Below are 16,475 nucleotides of genomic sequence, written 5' to 3'. Positions count from 1 at the left end.
GGTCTAGGCCGTCCGTGGCACAACAATCTATACAGGGTAGCCACTATTGGAGATAGTCCACCAACCTTGTTACATTTTTCAAAACTGCACCCCGTCCCGGCAGACTGGTTGATAGCGAGAAAAGCCTCTTCGATAGGTAAGAGGCCAAGCTTTGTGGGGAAAGAGGTATATCTACATTTGATAGTACTTCATCAATCCTTGCTAGGTTTCTCGGAAAAAGGACTCCGAACTCTCAATGACTGAGTATCCCTTGCTTTCTTTCCCCAGAGTATTTTCTTAACCACATATACGGCATTAATACACGCACTCATGGCGGAAGAGAGTACTGTTTAATCTGTTAAGGTCAACTGAGTCTGGTGTCTCCAATCCGATCAATTCAGTTGTTGTTTGCACAGAGGGCCAAGGACCTAGGGCATTGCCTTGACCGCCTCCATGAAACCCCAGGAACCTCCCACCTTTCTAGTTCTGGTGTATGTAACTGTGCAAAGTATATTATGGATATTGTCCTTATGTATGAGTTGTTGGGCCTGTTCCAATTACTTTGTTTATTATAATTATGCTTCTAGGCATTTTCTAACGTTTATTATTAGTCTAAGGAAATGCGTAAAGATAAATGTGGCATTACATCTGAGCCTCGGCACACGGGAGAGCTTTTTAGGGCTGGAGAAAGGGGCGCACTTCACCACGCTGATTGGTACCAATCTTCGTGGGATGAAGGAGAGTGGCACGGATTAATGATCATTCTTGTGGTTTGAGTGCCGATCCACTATTCTAGACCCTCTTCCATGACGTCAAACTGGGATATACTATTGGACAATATTGAATCTAGGGTTTAATAGTTGCATTCCTGGACCCGAACCTAATTCGCAGGGCGAACAAGGGGTCCCACGGGTCCGTTCCGACTTCTCTCAACTTTCGTGTCGTCTCCGATTTTTATCTGAACCCCGTATGTCGTGCAGAAAATGTCCGACTCCAAGCCTTCCGACCCAGCCGACGGGAATACCGACAACCAAGATGGTCGTCGATTTAAACTCCCCGGCTGGTTGGACCACTTCAATGCGCACGACCTGAAGACCCTCTTTCGCTGCTGGGCCGCGGCTTGGGTGGCCTCTCTGCTGATATTCATTGGCCCTGCCTTGCACAAGATCGGTATTGCGACCTTCTTTGCGGCGTTGTTGCTCTACATCGTGCCCCCTGGGGGCATTCTCTTTATCTACCTGCTCGCCGGCCTGTCACTCCTCTTTGGTATGTGCCTTGCGTGGGCATGGGGACTCCTCAGCATGAAGGCCGCCTTAGCGGCACGGCCCGATTCGGAAACCCAGGCAATGGTACAAGCAATGCAACAGCAGGCTGTCGCCATCGCCAACCAAACGGGCATCAGTCCTGCTGCGGAGGCGCGAATCCTCGTCTACGATGGCTTCTTGCTCGACACCCGCATCACCGTCATCTTCTACGTGATGATATGCGTGTTCATCTATTTTATGTCCCGCGTCCGCGTCGCCAACCCGAAGTTCGCTCTGGCGCAGATCTTTGGCATTATCATCGCCGACCTCTTCCTACTCTTCGGACCGACCCTGCCATCTTTCAAGGCTTTCCTGCCGAATGTCCTGATTAAGCCAGGCGCCATCGGTATCGGCCTGGGCTTTGCTTGCTGTCTTATCTTCTTCCCGCAATCCACGTCTTCGGTAGCGCTGAGGCAGATGGAGCAACTCGTCCGCCTGGGAGAAACCCCAGTCAAGTTCACCCGGCAGATGTTAGCAGGCGAGCCGCTCGACCTGCAGCAGCTGATGGGCGTCAAGGCCAAGATGATCGGAGCATACAAAGCCATGCAGCCCTCTTTGGCCTTTCTGCCCCTCGACTTTTCCCGTGGTCGCTGGAGCTCGGCCGATATCAAAAGTTTGCAAGAGCCGTTGCGACAAGCCAATCTATCCACCGTGTCATTGCTCGATTACCATATTACGCTTCTCAGAGCCGACCAGAAACTACAAGGGCCCAAACCTTTGTCGCAAGACGGATCTGGCAAGAGTGACGTGCAGGAAAAGCGAGCCCGCGAGGTCGGACAGCGGCAGTTACAGGAGAGCGCAGACATGATGCAAGCGTTGAATAGCCCTGAGCATGGGGCCTCCCGGGCGCGCACGCGAGAAGCTTTGAGGAAATCGACTGCCGGACTCCTCGAGCTGTCTTCGGAAACGAGTCAATTGATTGTGCAGTGTATCCACGGGGTCAACTCTGGCCGATGGTTTCGTCGCGCTGTGTCTCGGAGTCAACTCGGAGAGCTTGCGGCGAGAGCAGCGACCGTCTTGCAGACTCTGCAGGCGACCCGGGTATCATGTGCGACTCAGACAACCGAGAGCCTTTTAGAGGGCCATGCTGATCTGTTCGATGAAAATGGCCAGCTCAAATCGGGTGAGAACCTTGGACCTCATGCTCTCCGCGGTATAGTTCTAGGCATGGTGATGGAGGAACGCATCCTCGGCTCCGCAGAGGCCTTGGAACGGCTTCTGGCTCAGGTACTCCGCCTCATGCAGGAGCGAACTAAGGAACGCATATGGATCCCCTCGGGGCTGCGCTATGCCTTCCGCTGGCTGGTGAACCCACGCCAGAAGGCTCCCGTGGAGGATTTAACAGCCGCCAATCCTGCGACAGACCCCGATGAGGCTGAAGAGCAGACCAAAGAGGCATATCGCCGTCTGAAGATTAGCCGTGGTTACGGGAGGCCCATTCGCAGAAGCCTTTTGGCGAGATCTCTGACTGGCACTTATCACTGGTTCACGAATCCCGGCGGAATGTATGCGCTGCGCATGGTTATCGTTACGATTGCCGTCGCGATTCCCGCTGCCATCCCGCATAGTACTGGGTTCTACTACCGGGAGAAAGGTATCTGGGCCCTTATCACCGCACAGACTACCTTACTCGTGTACATGGGCGATTTCACCATATCGCTCGTCGGTCGAGCCATTGGCACAATTGTAGGCGGCGTGATGGGCATGGTAGCTTGGTACATTGGAGCTGGCAATGGGCCCGGCAACGCCTACGGTCTAGCAGCAATTACGGCCGTGATGACCGCCATACTGATGTGGTGGCGTCTGTTCTTACCTCCGATCTTCACCATGGCGGCCATTATGGGCGGTGCCACCTTTGCCCTGGTCATCGGCTTCAGCTACGACGACACTCACACATGGCAATACGGGCTGCCGGGACATGGTTATGAGGCATTTTGGAAGCGTCTGGTCACCGTGCTATTGGGCTTAGTCGCAGCGTTCATCGTCCAAATATTCCCTCGTCCACCATCGGCTACGCGCCACATCTGCAAGACACTATCCAACACCATCCGCATCCTCTCCGATCACTACGCCCTCCTCCTCTCCCACTGGAGCAAATCAGAAACCAACAGCCCCATCAGCGCAGTAGCCGAAAAGATCGCAATTGATGTTGCCGAAAGCCTACTCTCCATCCAAGGCTCAATCGGCCTCCTCAAATTTGAAATGACACTCAGCCCATTTCACCGCGAAGCTCTAGGCAAAACGCACACCCTCTGTCAAGACATGAATCAAGCCCTGGGCCGTTTACTGATGCTCTCCACCACCCTCCCCCAGCACTTCCAGGAACGGCTCGCCCAGAACGTGGGCATGCTCAACGACCATATTATCGGTGATATCATGGCCGTGCTTAGCGTGATCGAACAGGCACTCACATCAGGCCTTCCGCTCCCGGAGCGCTTGCCGACGCCGTTGGTCAAGAGGTGTTTTGAGACCTGGCTTGCACAGCATCGAGCTGCGGAGTTGAGTACGACGCTAGTTCGGGATGAGAACTATCGGCGGTATTGTGTGGCTATTGCTATGTATTTGAAGTTCTTATCTTCTGTTGATGATATGGTGTTGGTGTTGAAGGGGACTTTGGGGGAGTCGCATTTGATTGAGCGGTGGGATGGTGAGGTGCCGGTTTGATTTTGGGTATTCAGTATGCCCTAGATGGGTTTGCTCTCGATCATGGTGTGGTGTGGTTGCTGAAAATATGGGGATGTGATATTTATACCAAGTAATTGTGGTTTTGCACGTTGAGAGACATTCATGGTTTGTGGGTTGATTTGCTACAAACTCTACATAACTAAATACGATGATAGAGAAAGAGTCAATATATCTTTTGCAATTTTTTCAAGCACATCTACAACAGGCATCCGAGGCAAAAGAGACCTCCTATCTGGTTCATTCCGTCTCCAGGCCCAGGTGGACATAGAAAACTCTTTTCACTTATAATTGGAATATGGTTATCAATAAGATATCTATTCAGAACCCCGATTTACGAGAAAATAAAATAAGCTAGGTATCCAACAGATGGTGAACAAGGAGAAGGTGCTCAGTTGCCTTTAGTTGTCTGTCTCATGGGAAGGCTAGTTAAGTGCTTTGAATCTACCTCGAGCTATTGCCACTTCCACAAGCCTTTGAACGTAACACTTACTCTCGGTAAGACTAAAACCGGAGTTATCGACCATTGCCTCCCTGAATGAACAACCACTATTAGCATGGTAGAGACAAGGAGCGGGCCCACGGCGCATAAGGGTTCGTCATTGTGCATAGTACCTTTGCGCCGTGGAACCATCACATGGACAACAAAGCCCCCATAATCCTACCTAACGGATTCAGAAATCAATGAACGTGCTATGAATAATTCCGCGAGCACCAAGCCAGTGTAGACTTCCCTGCTATATATATGGCAACCCTAGATCCTAAGTCTTACATTCTACTTAACCTCCAAATCCAGCCAACCCACGTTTCCAAAAACCACTAAATAATTTTACTTTCACCTAAAGCAAACCCCAATGCACTCCCCACTAAACTAACAGTCAATGCGCATAGTAACCCTTGCACCGACAACACCAATACAGCCCATCCTACTGGTGAAAGCCCACACCCGCGATTCCCGCAATACCCTACAAACTTCCCACCAATCCCTTTCCACCCGCTCTATACGAGCCAGTGTACGCCGTGCCCTCATTTGCCCATAGTCCACCACGGAGCGAGCTAGACAAGGGTACTCCCCAGATTCCTGGATCCTAGGACCGGGGTAAGTTCTACTTCTTGTTTCTTACCCCGGATATGAGCCGTGGGCTGTGTGCTATGAGGTAATACGTCATAGGATTAGGGTTGTGCCTGCTGACCTATATACTGTGTGGAGAGCTTTTTGCGCTAGGATATATTAAAGAAAGACATACAATTCTATTGAGACGCGTTTATCATAATTTTTGAACAAGCTGGGAATTATGAGTTACATTAAGGAAAGCAAGATGGGCAAATCTGTCCTCCCCTATGTCTCGCCCGAGGAGGTGTTGAAGCGGAACGGGGTGGATCAACCTGACATTTGTGTGTCTATCTACGTTCTCGTCTCTAATTAAGTTAGAAAGAACTATACTGATAGAGTTAGGGTTGGTGATCGATGATATCGTTTATGATTGTACACCCTTCTTATCACGACATCCCGGGGGTGACGCTGTGTTGAAGAGCTTTGCTGGGTTTGATTGTTCGTGTATGTTTTCTACTGTGATGATTTTATGGCTTGAAATCCTCTTGATATGTGGTAAGAACATAGGCTAAATATAGCAACAGGGCAATACCACTCCATCCATGGCGCACGGCGAAAAGTCTCAGCAAACAGGTCATTAGAGAAATTACGAGTCGGCTGGACAGAGGGAGTTAGGAATCCATATTCCAAGCCCGAATGGGCTGAATAATTTCTCTTATATCTGAATATAAATATTACCCTTCGACATACCAGTTTGGCATTTTCTCATATTACACTCTGTAAATAAACCCTATCAAGAAGAGAAGTTTTAATACTCCTGCTCCGCAAGCCTCGGAAACGTAGTCGAGAAATCCAATGCGTCTCGTACAAAAACATCCCAATCGTAGCTATAATTCAACAGACTCGCATCAGGCGGGTTGAGCAACGTATCTGCAGACCAGGTATCGTCCGTCCCATTGCCCGCTAACGGAGATACGGACCCATTCCACTGTTCTTCAGCAGCAGGGCCATCCGGCTTCATGTTACCGTCCGTCGATGCCACGGATTCGTTCAACAGGGCTGCGTCCTGTTCTTTCCGTTTTTGGGATAACCGGACTAGAAAGTCAATCGTTTTGAATGCTCGTCGAGCTTTCTGAGTGCCGAAATGGTCGGCTGCTTTTTTTAAGGTAGCGAGGGAATCCTTGACGTGGACGAGCGATTTACGAGTATCCATTGCGAGCAGGATGCAAGTGAACTGGAACGGGACGTTACTGACGTGCCACCAGGGACAACTGGCGTTGATTGAGCGGGCTGAAGCGGCGAGGCCTCGGCGGCCTAGGCGAATGACCCGGTCAACGACGGAGGTCATGCTGGCGCTTGGGTTGAGCAATTGGAGACGACGGTAGATAGTAAAGGCGAGGATACTCTGGGAGAGGACGACGGCGTCGGAGTCGAATTCAAAACTTTCGATGCGCTGGAGTGACTCTTCTAGCTCTGTCACCTGGACCGTCTGGTCCGGGTCTAACTTCTCCGATAGTTGAAACAGCGAAATAAGACCCATTGTCGGATCACCAGGTTTAGGCGCAGGTAGCGGACACTGGGCCCCTCGAATGACAACCTCCGACCGACCATATTCGAAAGAGATCCACGTATTCAGCAACTTCGCAATCCAGAACACCCTCCGTCGACATTCCAGATTCGTCTCCTGGCATCCCGGATTAACATCAGGATAAACAAACGAACCACGCATCGAGTCACGATGTAACCCCGTCGCCTCAACGATATGCATAGTCGTACACGACGCTATCCACGCCGCATGAGGCGAACTATGACATCTCAGGTACAGAGTCCGTAACAACCACCCCTCAACATCTTCCAACCCCGGATTAACAACCAGCGTACTCGTGCTCTCCAGAATATCCTTAGCACAATCAACCAAATGTCGCTCCTGATCGCTCGCCTTCGAGCGCGCAGAGAACAGTGACCCCAACGCCGCAATTCCACAGAGAACCCCATCATACTCGTTGGACGCACACGGATCTTCCCATCTCCTCGCCGCCCGTCCAGCGACACCCTCCAGGTCCAAGAACCCATAAACAGGATGCACCTTCTCAGCATAAACGGCCAACAACCGCTGCCACGCCGCATGGGACAAAATCCACGTAATGCTCTTCTCCGAACGATGCGGACTCCGCCGCACCCCCAGATTCCACCCGGACCCTTGCTGCATGTTATTCGCATGGTCGGGGCTCAGTTTTAGACCTAGTAATTGCGGGAACACGACGCCGGAGTTAGCTTCCATGGATTTCTCCTCGGTCGGGCGCTGGATGCTGGGTTCCAGGGCGAGGGAGCTTGATGGGGGCGGACCACCGGGCGACGGGAGTGTGACTGGCGGCGAGAATGCTTGTGAGGCGGTGGCTGCTGCGGTCGAGAGTCGCTTCTTTCGAGGAGGCGAGTCGTAAAAGCAACGGTAGTCGTATCGACTGCACGATTCGCAAGGCATTTGGCCGTCGCATTTTCGTTTTCGGATCTTGCATGTCTCGCAGGCGAGTCGGGTGCGGCGGCGGCGGGTTTGCAGGGGTTCTTCTTGGGGTGGGTTTGTGTCCATTGTGGATAGATTACTGTATTGGAAATGGGTGATTTTGGTCCTCTTAGTTCATATATTGCCGATCGACACAATGGTGGTTTGTTGTTCAGTTCGATGATCAAGAGAGAGAGATAGGGTTGGTCAGGTCAGTGGCATCAAAGTCCGGGTGGACCCACAGCTTATATTAGGGTAATTAATGCGGGGAAAAACTGAGTTGATCTTTGTTTTTCTTTTTTCCCCCGCCTCTTATGAGCCTTTTCTGCCCCGGACTTACAGTTCACACGGCATTGGAACCAGAGGGCGAAGGGTCATTAGCATGACGACGCTCGCTATTAAAGCAATAAATATGAGTTGGCCAGACCGCCATTCGCTCGGTACGCTCGGAAACGAACAACGGAACCTGCATGAACGGTCTCTGGTTTTAGGAAAGTGGGGGGGAGGGGAGGATGCGACTGTGGTCTTGCTTGTGCGTCATGTTACAGGAGGTGAGGGTTTACAGGATCATGGGGCTTTGATTGAGGTACTACTGGATGGACAACGATAACATCCTTGGGGTTAATAATATGGAAATAAAGCCAACAGGATAAAGGCCAATTACAACGCGATTAAAGGTACTAATCTGTAACACACAGTCAATCCTCGTTTAATGAGCAAGTGTTCAGTAACTAAGTCTATTGTTGGTGGAGATTTTGCCATTTGTTTACAAGTCGCCTCAGTATATACCGACGATATCATAATCGATAGACTCTTGTTTTTCCATTAACCTCTACTAATTCCAGCTATTGTCTGCAGCGACTTACTTATAATTTAAAATATTTCTAAAAGATCTCTACTAATAAACCTGTTTAGGCTTCTATATCTTCTCTCAGAATAGAAGCCAAACCAGTATTCTAACTTTGAATTATCCAAATCTTTGAGAGCAATACTATACCCGATAGAGCCAAAAAAGCTAAGGCTTCTCAAATCCAGCGCGATTATAACCTGACTGAATACTGTCTTATATACTTTCTAAGAGAAATAAATTTCTAAAAATATTAGAATCTTTCTATTGGATGAAAAGCGTTGCCTGAGTTATATCCTTACCACACGATGTCTCTAGTGTAGGGCTGTGAGGCGCTGTTGGGGTCCTTCATTCTTCTCCTGTCTTATTGAGAAGAAAAATCGTAAGGAGAGTATATAATACGTATATATCAAGAGCCTATCCTAAGGTCAAATGACCTGCAAAGGTTCTCCACACGAGAGCCGCCAAGGAATATACGGTGCTCTCATCTGGTCTGTCTTCTAGTTAGGGGATACGATCCCTAATATGGGGTTTTGGCATAGGATGAGTTGCGACATAGTAGCGTAATACGAGTTGGCCAGACCGCAATATGGTTCGTTCGATACTCTCAGAATGAAGATGCATGAACGGTTCCTGCTTTTGAAAAGCGAAACGAAGAACTCCCTTCTCTAATCCTCACTTCCTATATGAAAGAACCTTTATGCACTCGTGTAATTATATAGCTTTATTATAGAGTAGTAGCAAGATATAAGGATGAGAGAAAATATGATATAGTAAAGAGCTCCAGCTACCGGATAAAAGAAATAAGAGATAAAGAAAACCTTCATTCTTCTACCTAAGACAGATTGCTTACAATTGCTTACTCCAGTCTAGATAAATAATAGTTAGAATAGACTTGGAAGACAAGGGTAGAAAGCGAACCAATATACCAAGTCAGCAATAGAACGCTGCTGCAAAACCTAACCTGAGCGCTAGAACAGCAGAGCAACTTAACAACGCGAAAGGATTTTTACGGGGTGAGAAATTATACCCGTTCCTAAATCCTAAAGAAAGCATATGCAAAGGGAACGGTGTGAAATATAGGTCAAGGTTGCTCTTGGACAGAATATTGATCAATCTTAGTGAAATCTTCATCAATCTCGCTACCTTTTTTATATTTTGACTTTATACTTTAAATAATGATATATATTTGACTCCGTGTGTATATTTAATATGTTTTCTATAGTAAATTATTACGATGGGTCGGATCCAGATGATACTCCATGGATATATAAGGACACCTATGTCATGTGTCTAATCTAGTGCTTCGTCTTCAATAAGATTCTTACTATCGAAATAGTCTTCACGATTCACTATCTAACTATATCTGATCGCACTTATTCCACTAAGTATAGAGCCCAGAGAATGATATTGTTAGATTGTTAGACTATAGCGCCATGCATAAAAGCCTCCTGGAACGACCTAGCCTTTTTCTAATGCCCCGCCAAGGTGCACAACACCCAGTAAAGATGCCCAAAAGAACATCCTGTATCAGATTGCTCCGCCAGCTCGGGGTCACGAATCCCAGGTTCGATTTGCCAGACGGAGAGGGAGTTTGTATATGTAACTCGGCTTCTGATTCCTCATCGCCTGGTTTTATACTCGAATGGACGTTGTGCAGAATGCTGCAGAATATCTCTTGATATGGCCAGAGGCTCGGATATGCTATTCCGTCGTGAATCCATAAATAAGAAGCGTGCAACAGTACAAGATCTATTAATCATTGATATTTGATTTTCTTGGCCCTGCTTCTTTGAGCTGTTTTTAGACTTGGTAGTAAAGCATAGCCTAACTCGTTCATCTTCAGTCAGTAATAACAAAAAGATCTGTGAAAAGGGCGCATAACTCAACGCTAATGTTGGAAGAATCCTAGTTGAATACGAGACCCCTGTGCCTCCGATGTTCTCGTCAAGCCATCGGGTAGGGAAGGGCGATCTCCACCTTCGTTCAGCCAACTGCAATTACAACGACAATCTCAATAAAAAAGGGATAGAATGGTGAGAGGACCTGAGTTGGTGCAGAGAGTTTGAGCATCCTGCCCCAAAAGTCAATATAATGAAGGCTAAATTATTCGTTGATTTCAGGTCACCAGAACCTCAAATAATTCTGTCTTACCTCTATCGTATTGAGACCGCGATTAAAATATTGGCCCCACGAATCCAACATTTCCATCATGTCTGGTGCCGAAAAGTCACGCCTAAGCCGAGCCGTGGACGGATATAACTTCGTCGTGGTCACCACACAGGAAGCTCTTAACATGGGCTTGAAGCAATACTTTGGGAGTGGTAATTTGCCAGCCACCCTGATTTGTTTCATTATGGGTGAGGATGGGAGTAGCATTGCTGAGGCCATTACTTTGGATGAACCCATGAAGCACAGTGGTGCCGTGAATCCCTTCACAATTCCCAATGGCACGGCCCTGACGGAAGAAGGAATCCAAGAAGATGCTCGATGTCAGATTTGCGGTTGGCCTTCAATTCCGGATCAGATTGCCACAGACCGTTCATCCCAAAGATCTACCCGATGTCATCGAGCTCGGAAGTGGCGCGAAAAATATCGGATTTCGGCTTATGTGCAAGGAAATTATCATTATTATCCACACACACTCCAGGGGGGTTGGCCTCCTGGATCTTGGAACGTGCTCAGTCAAGCTGACAAAGTCGATGGCAAGGACCAGATGTGGCTCTTTGAAACGACAGTCAACCTTGTTGCCCAAGAATCTGGAAACTCCCTACTTTGGCAACAGCCCAGAAGAAAAGGAAGCAAAATTGCGCGCGTTGGAAACACTATCAGGCACAGCCGTCAGCCTTCAGCAGCTCCTCTTAATCTGGATAGTACGGTCGCCCAGCGGGTCCCAGTGATCAAAGGCATGAACCGAACCCTCTTGACCAAGGCCTTTGGAGATCTATTCCTTGAATTGAACCCTGAATGGTGCTGTATATTTTACGCACACCGTACTCGCCCGCACCAGCCACGCTTCTCAGGCATGCTACTGGAGCCAAGCCTGCCAGAAACCTTCAGTGTGAAGCCAGAACCCGCTGGGGAAGATACAGCGTACATTGAGTATACCTACGAAATATAGTCGACGTGCAACCGAGCACAGATTTTCACGCTGAGGGGTTCGAGACCTCAGAGCTATACCTTGATAATCTCGTTAGTCTCGTTCAAGGAGCATTTTGTAGTCCTGGAACATAACATTGAGTTCAATATCAAAGCAGTCCAAGGGTATGATACCAACTCTGACAAACTGACTGTTGTGGAGACCGACAAGTACGAACTCTGGGTGGATGGAACAGGCAACGTACGGTTAGAGAGAAACGCGGGGACACCAGAGGTTATTCACCAGTAAACCCCGAAGGAATGGGGGGAATGCATGATGAACGTGGGGGGTCTAGCATATGATTGACTTTGCGAAAATGATTGAGGATACGTCGGTAATAGATGACGACTAATTTTATTATATTCCGAGCTTTGTCTTTCCAGGATCTAAGGTCTTCGTTTGCACGAATGCGCCGATTCTCTGACTACTAAGATATGGTATGCGACCTTTCCTACCTCGACCGAACGAGCTCCAATGGAAACAGTGTGATGGAAGATGCTAAGGGCCTTAGGATTAGCCATTCATCTGAATTGATGGAGAACTATCTCCAGGCAGAAGCCCTGTCACCGACTGGTCACTTCGAGGTGCTGCAGTCCGAGAATGAGAATGGCCATACCTTTGTCTTCACCATAAATTCCCAGGGCCTGTGCCGGAATCCAAATACAGAATTGGCGGTAAAAAAGTTTGATACAGCGCAGGCACATTTCACTCACATAAATCTTTCCTTGAGGGAGTGAGGGAGAAGAGTTGCTTACATTCGAAGCGATGATAAGATCATAAGATTCAGGGTCAAAGAAGCTAGGTTGGTCTGAGTAATCTGACCAAGTTCCCTGCTCGCGTGAAACGCCCTCATGCTTTCAACCACCTAGAACCATGGCTCAACGCCGAGCTCTAGGGACCTTGAGTACTAATATTAGATGTAATACTGAGCTGAAGCCAGCCGAGGGACATCTCATACTTGGAACTCGTTTTGTAGGTGCTAAAACTCTAAAATCAATGAAGCTCTAGATAGGCCTATTTCATCTACCAGCCGAGCTATTTTACAAGATGATTGCCGACCTTGACCAGGATTAGGGCGGCCAAGGCTTCATACTGAGCAAGATAAACGTTTACATTCTTGTTTTATCAAGCGAGATCCTTTGCGGTCCTATTCTTCACTACAGAACAAGCTTTTCTATCTATTTATCTCACCGTACACTACAAGACAGCTAAAAAGCGTCTTGAATGAACCCTACACTGCACTAACTATATCAAGGCCGATTGACCTACGATGATATAGTGAAATAAGTACTAATTAGAGCTCTCAAGATATCATCAGCAAAAAGTATTTTATGGCTTAGATTTTCATAGAGTCTGGGCAGTTATCTAGAGTAAATACCGTAACGAATTAATACATTGGGAGCCGGATTTTGAGTCAAAGAGGCATGGCTACTCTGTATACTCCTATCACAATATCTTAAAACAGATATTGCCTATTATTTATAATCCAGAGCCCACCTTCATACTAGTCAAAAAGATCCGGGATTGTGGCTGCGAGATATTAGTATAAGATACATGGAATCGCCGCTATCTTCACCTAATCTCAACCACATTGAACTCATGTTGCTTCCTTTTAAAGAAGGCGTGTACAACTTCAATCCTTATACTGAAACCTACCAAAATTCAGAGGAGAAGAATGAAGATTGTCTATATAAAGTATTAAGATCCCTGGAGCTTAATTCGCCAAGATATCCTAAAATACGGTATGTAGTATGAGCAGGCGCGTTACTTTTTTATTGTTATTATTTTTGGTCGAATTCAGCATCACTAGTACTAGTTTTGTTGCAACAAAAACCAATAACTAGATATATATATTATATTAATTTTAATACTAGACTTTCATGCTTATCCAAAGAGCATCTTCCCCAGGTACCTGCGGCCCCATCGTGGACTCAACGGCTTATGGGTGAGTACCTTGGCCACGCACCAGATGTGCCAGAGACTCCATGACCTCCACAATCGGCACCAAGTCCGGACGGTACTCGGCGCCGATGGCTAGTACCTTCTGCAGTCTGCCCAGGGAAAGAATGTCTTTGCAACGCATCTCGTCGGTGACAACGGCGAGATTTTCGTAAAGTGTCAAGACAGCGAGAAATGGGCGGAGAAAAAAGATCCGCCTGATGGTCGCATCTGATGGGGACGGAAAACCCATTTCCAGGACAATCTCAACGATGTGACGTGCCGTCTGGACAGCGCTTTTCCAGTGTTTGCAAGAGGAACTCGGGAAAAAGCATGGCAGCTTGCTATTCATAATAATAATAAAGTTTAGTCCCGCGAGCAGAGCGTCAGCCAGGAACAGCTTATCCAGTAATAAACTAGATTTATGGAATCTATCTTCCTGGAAAGGTGTGAGTCATTTCTCTCCCTGTAATCTTTCCAAAGTGTTCTGTAGACGAACCAAATTCCACTCTTGGATTGTTACCCTGATCTTGCCGCAGGTCGACTCGATGCAGCTTTCTAGATCAAAGTAAGGATCGACTGTAGCTTTGCCGATAGCCTCTAAAAACCCCATACCGATGAAGGTAAGGCGGGAATTGGCAATAAATGAGGCGATATTCACCGGGGGATAGCCAGCGCCATCAAGCTCTAAGTTAAAACCCAGCCAAGGGATATTCACGGTCCAATCCGTGGCAAAAATTGTGGGGGGAACATCATGATAAAGGCAAAAGTTTAAATCTGCCTGGATAAGTTGCCAGAAGCCATGCCGTTTGTGTTCGAAGGTCATTGTATCTACACTGGATGGGTCCTGATACCGGTCGAGATTGTGCAAATCAAGGAGCTGTGCAAACTGACAGGCTTGACGGTGGAGGGACCAACTTAAGTCGAAATCTTGATTCTCTGCCGCTATCAAAGACTAGATGCAAGGGAGCAGGTGTCAGATACGTTCCATAGGTAGATCTTATGAGCCATACCATTAATAGGGCGCCTACCAGATATGTTGTGTTTGCAGTGGCGCCTTGGCGCCACTGAGGCAAAAGGTTGATACACTTGAGATAGAGCCGAGAGACAATATCGCCGCAAGATCTGTACCCGTCCTCCCGAATCAGGTGGCCTTGGCATAGCAGCAAATAATATACAAGGAGCACTGACGCATGAAGATGAACATGCACTTTGTCTATGATATCTGGTAGCGACTTCATCAGTTCCGCATCCACAAGACCGATAAATAAGTCCCCCTTGAGCTGCTCCAAGCAATCTTCTTCCTCGTTAGCACTAGCGGCAGCTCAACCTTCTCGGGGCCCTCACCCTCAATGAGTACCTTCGCTCTTTCAGGAGGCATGCTGAAGTTGTCTTCCGACGTACAAACAGGGGCATCCTGCAGCATGATCCTTCGGGATTTGTAGAGAGCATTTGTGAGTTGGTCTCGGATTTTAGCACGCGGCCATGAGTCGATGATGGGATTGAGCATTTTTGTATCTTCGTCATTGGGTGAGGCCGGTGTTTTGCGCTGAACCGATGTGCTGAAAGCAGAGGATACTGGGCTGCCAGAATGGGGCCGAGTTGGGTGCAAACTAGAGTTCCCGGGGTCTATCAATTGTTCCAGGTTCTGGATTCGCTCCGAGAGTGTATAAGCTATGTCTGAATTCCTACATCCAGCCGCGTCAATTCGAGACCGAGATCAGGAACAAAGAGCTGGCTTGCAATCACCATGCTGTAGAACCAAAGGCGGCACGTCCCGTTGTCCGTCGATGAGGCCTATTATAAGCGCACATGACGCCAGCTGCCTGACATCGGTCACATTTCGGCTGCTGTTTACTGCAGCGTATCTGCTCTCATTAACGTCGGGAACTGGGCTCCAAGCAAGTCAGACCAGGATATACCTTCTTGGTCTGACATCTAACACACTGGATATATCTATTAGTATACAGTCCTCAATTTTCTCCAATCTACTCAACGAACATACGGCCAGATTGCCGGGTTTGTAAGGAATCATCACGTTGGATTTGGATTTGGATTTTGTCTGGCAACTTAGTTGAGTGGAGAGCTTTCCGTGGCTTTATGCGAGGGCTACTCGACCTCGAGAATCAATGATCTCATTAACCCACGGTTTATGGTATGCCAAGCAGCGGGAGTGGCGGTCTAGAAGGACGTCAGGACGTCAATATCCCACCCTAAAAATGTAAAAAGTCTAGTCTTTAGTTACGTCCTCTGGTTCATAGAAAGTATAATTTGAGCCAAATAGTTGAGTAAAATCAGGTTTGGAATCAGAAATGCCTTTGTCGGGTACGGTACTAACACTGCCCAGCACAAGTACTTCCGTTGGCAGAATAGGCCTGTGCCTATTGTCCCTGGGGTTTGAATTGTGTGTATGCTTCAGCGAAGAACTTTCAAGGATGGAGAATAATTGATCGTTACGGAGTATACTGGTTTTTTTCTCTCCCTTTTTTTTTTTTTGAGTCTAATCTGTTGCCTAATGCAGTGCTGGTCGAGTGGTTTACCCCCTTGCGGCCCTTTGGGTCATTGTCTATAATATCCATTCGGCCCAAAGGATGCTAGCAAACAATACGGTCTGGAACTCCATTAAAGCGATCCAAGGTAGCAAGAAACGGGATACTTCTGATATCAAAGGTGCTAGGTCGAAATAACGTTAGTACCTCCAGGAGGAGAGTAGAGAGGAAATCAAGGGCCCATAACAGTACCGCGAAAAAGTCTAACCGCTTGATAGATAGGGCCTAAATAAAGCCTTTGATCTTTGTGCTCTTTTTAGAGTCACAAGATATAGTATTACCGGTATATAGTACTGCTCTTATAGACATGACTATCTAAATCTAATAAGACTATAGTAAGCGTAAAGTAAGAATTAGGGCCGTAGTGTTTTCATTAATTACTTAATTAATTCTACGGGCCACGGTATATGATTTCAATATGTAATATCTAGTTATCTATTTTCTATATTTTCACGAGTCAGATTTTCCTATTAATATTACGTA

The 16,475-nt window shown here is 47.5% G+C and overlaps 4 protein-coding genes across 4 annotated transcripts; 2 read left to right on the top strand and 2 right to left on the bottom strand.

The window, feature by feature from the left end:
- The first annotated feature begins 946 nt into the window (after positions 1 to 946).
- BDW43DRAFT_283137 (uncharacterized protein) lies at positions 947 to 4,168 on the top strand. The gene has a single exon (XM_032042726.1). The coding sequence runs from the start codon at positions 963 to 965 to the stop codon at positions 3,945 to 3,947; it is 2,985 nt and encodes a 994-aa protein (XP_031898086.1). The 5' UTR covers positions 947 to 962; the 3' UTR covers positions 3,948 to 4,168.
- Positions 4,169 to 5,284: 1,116 nt separating this feature from the next.
- On the top strand, positions 5,285 to 5,728 carry BDW43DRAFT_301906 (cytochrome b5-like heme/steroid binding domain-containing protein; the record flags this gene model as incomplete). Its single annotated transcript, XM_032045139.1, has 3 exons — positions 5,285 to 5,360; positions 5,422 to 5,523; positions 5,604 to 5,728. 3 exons carry the CDS (start codon positions 5,285 to 5,287, stop codon positions 5,726 to 5,728), a joined length of 303 nt encoding a protein of 100 aa, XP_031898085.1.
- Positions 5,684 to 7,709, bottom strand: BDW43DRAFT_283136 (uncharacterized protein). Its single transcript, XM_032042725.1, has one exon. The coding sequence runs from the start codon at positions 7,604 to 7,606 to the stop codon at positions 5,828 to 5,830; it is 1,779 nt and encodes a 592-aa protein (XP_031898084.1). The 5' UTR covers positions 7,607 to 7,709; the 3' UTR covers positions 5,684 to 5,827.
- A 5,735-nt stretch (positions 7,710 to 13,444) lies between these two features.
- BDW43DRAFT_313320 (fungal specific transcription factor domain-containing protein) lies at positions 13,445 to 15,257 on the bottom strand (the record flags this gene model as incomplete). The annotated part of the gene is made up of 5 exons (XM_032047576.1): positions 13,445 to 13,882; positions 13,943 to 14,398; positions 14,457 to 14,740; positions 14,791 to 15,131; positions 15,193 to 15,257. 5 exons carry the CDS (start codon positions 15,255 to 15,257, stop codon positions 13,445 to 13,447), a joined length of 1,584 nt encoding a protein of 527 aa, XP_031898083.1.
- Between the last annotated feature and the right edge of the window lie 1,218 nt (positions 15,258 to 16,475).

This window comes from Aspergillus alliaceus (genome assembly GCF_009176365.1).
Source record: "Aspergillus alliaceus strain CBS 536.65 unplaced genomic scaffold BDW43scaffold_36, whole genome shotgun sequence".
NCBI lineage: Eukaryota > Fungi > Ascomycota > Eurotiomycetes > Eurotiales > Aspergillaceae > Aspergillus > Aspergillus alliaceus.
The sequence above is the reverse complement of the archived record's forward strand: the minus strand, read 5'-3'. Positions and strand labels throughout refer to the sequence as shown.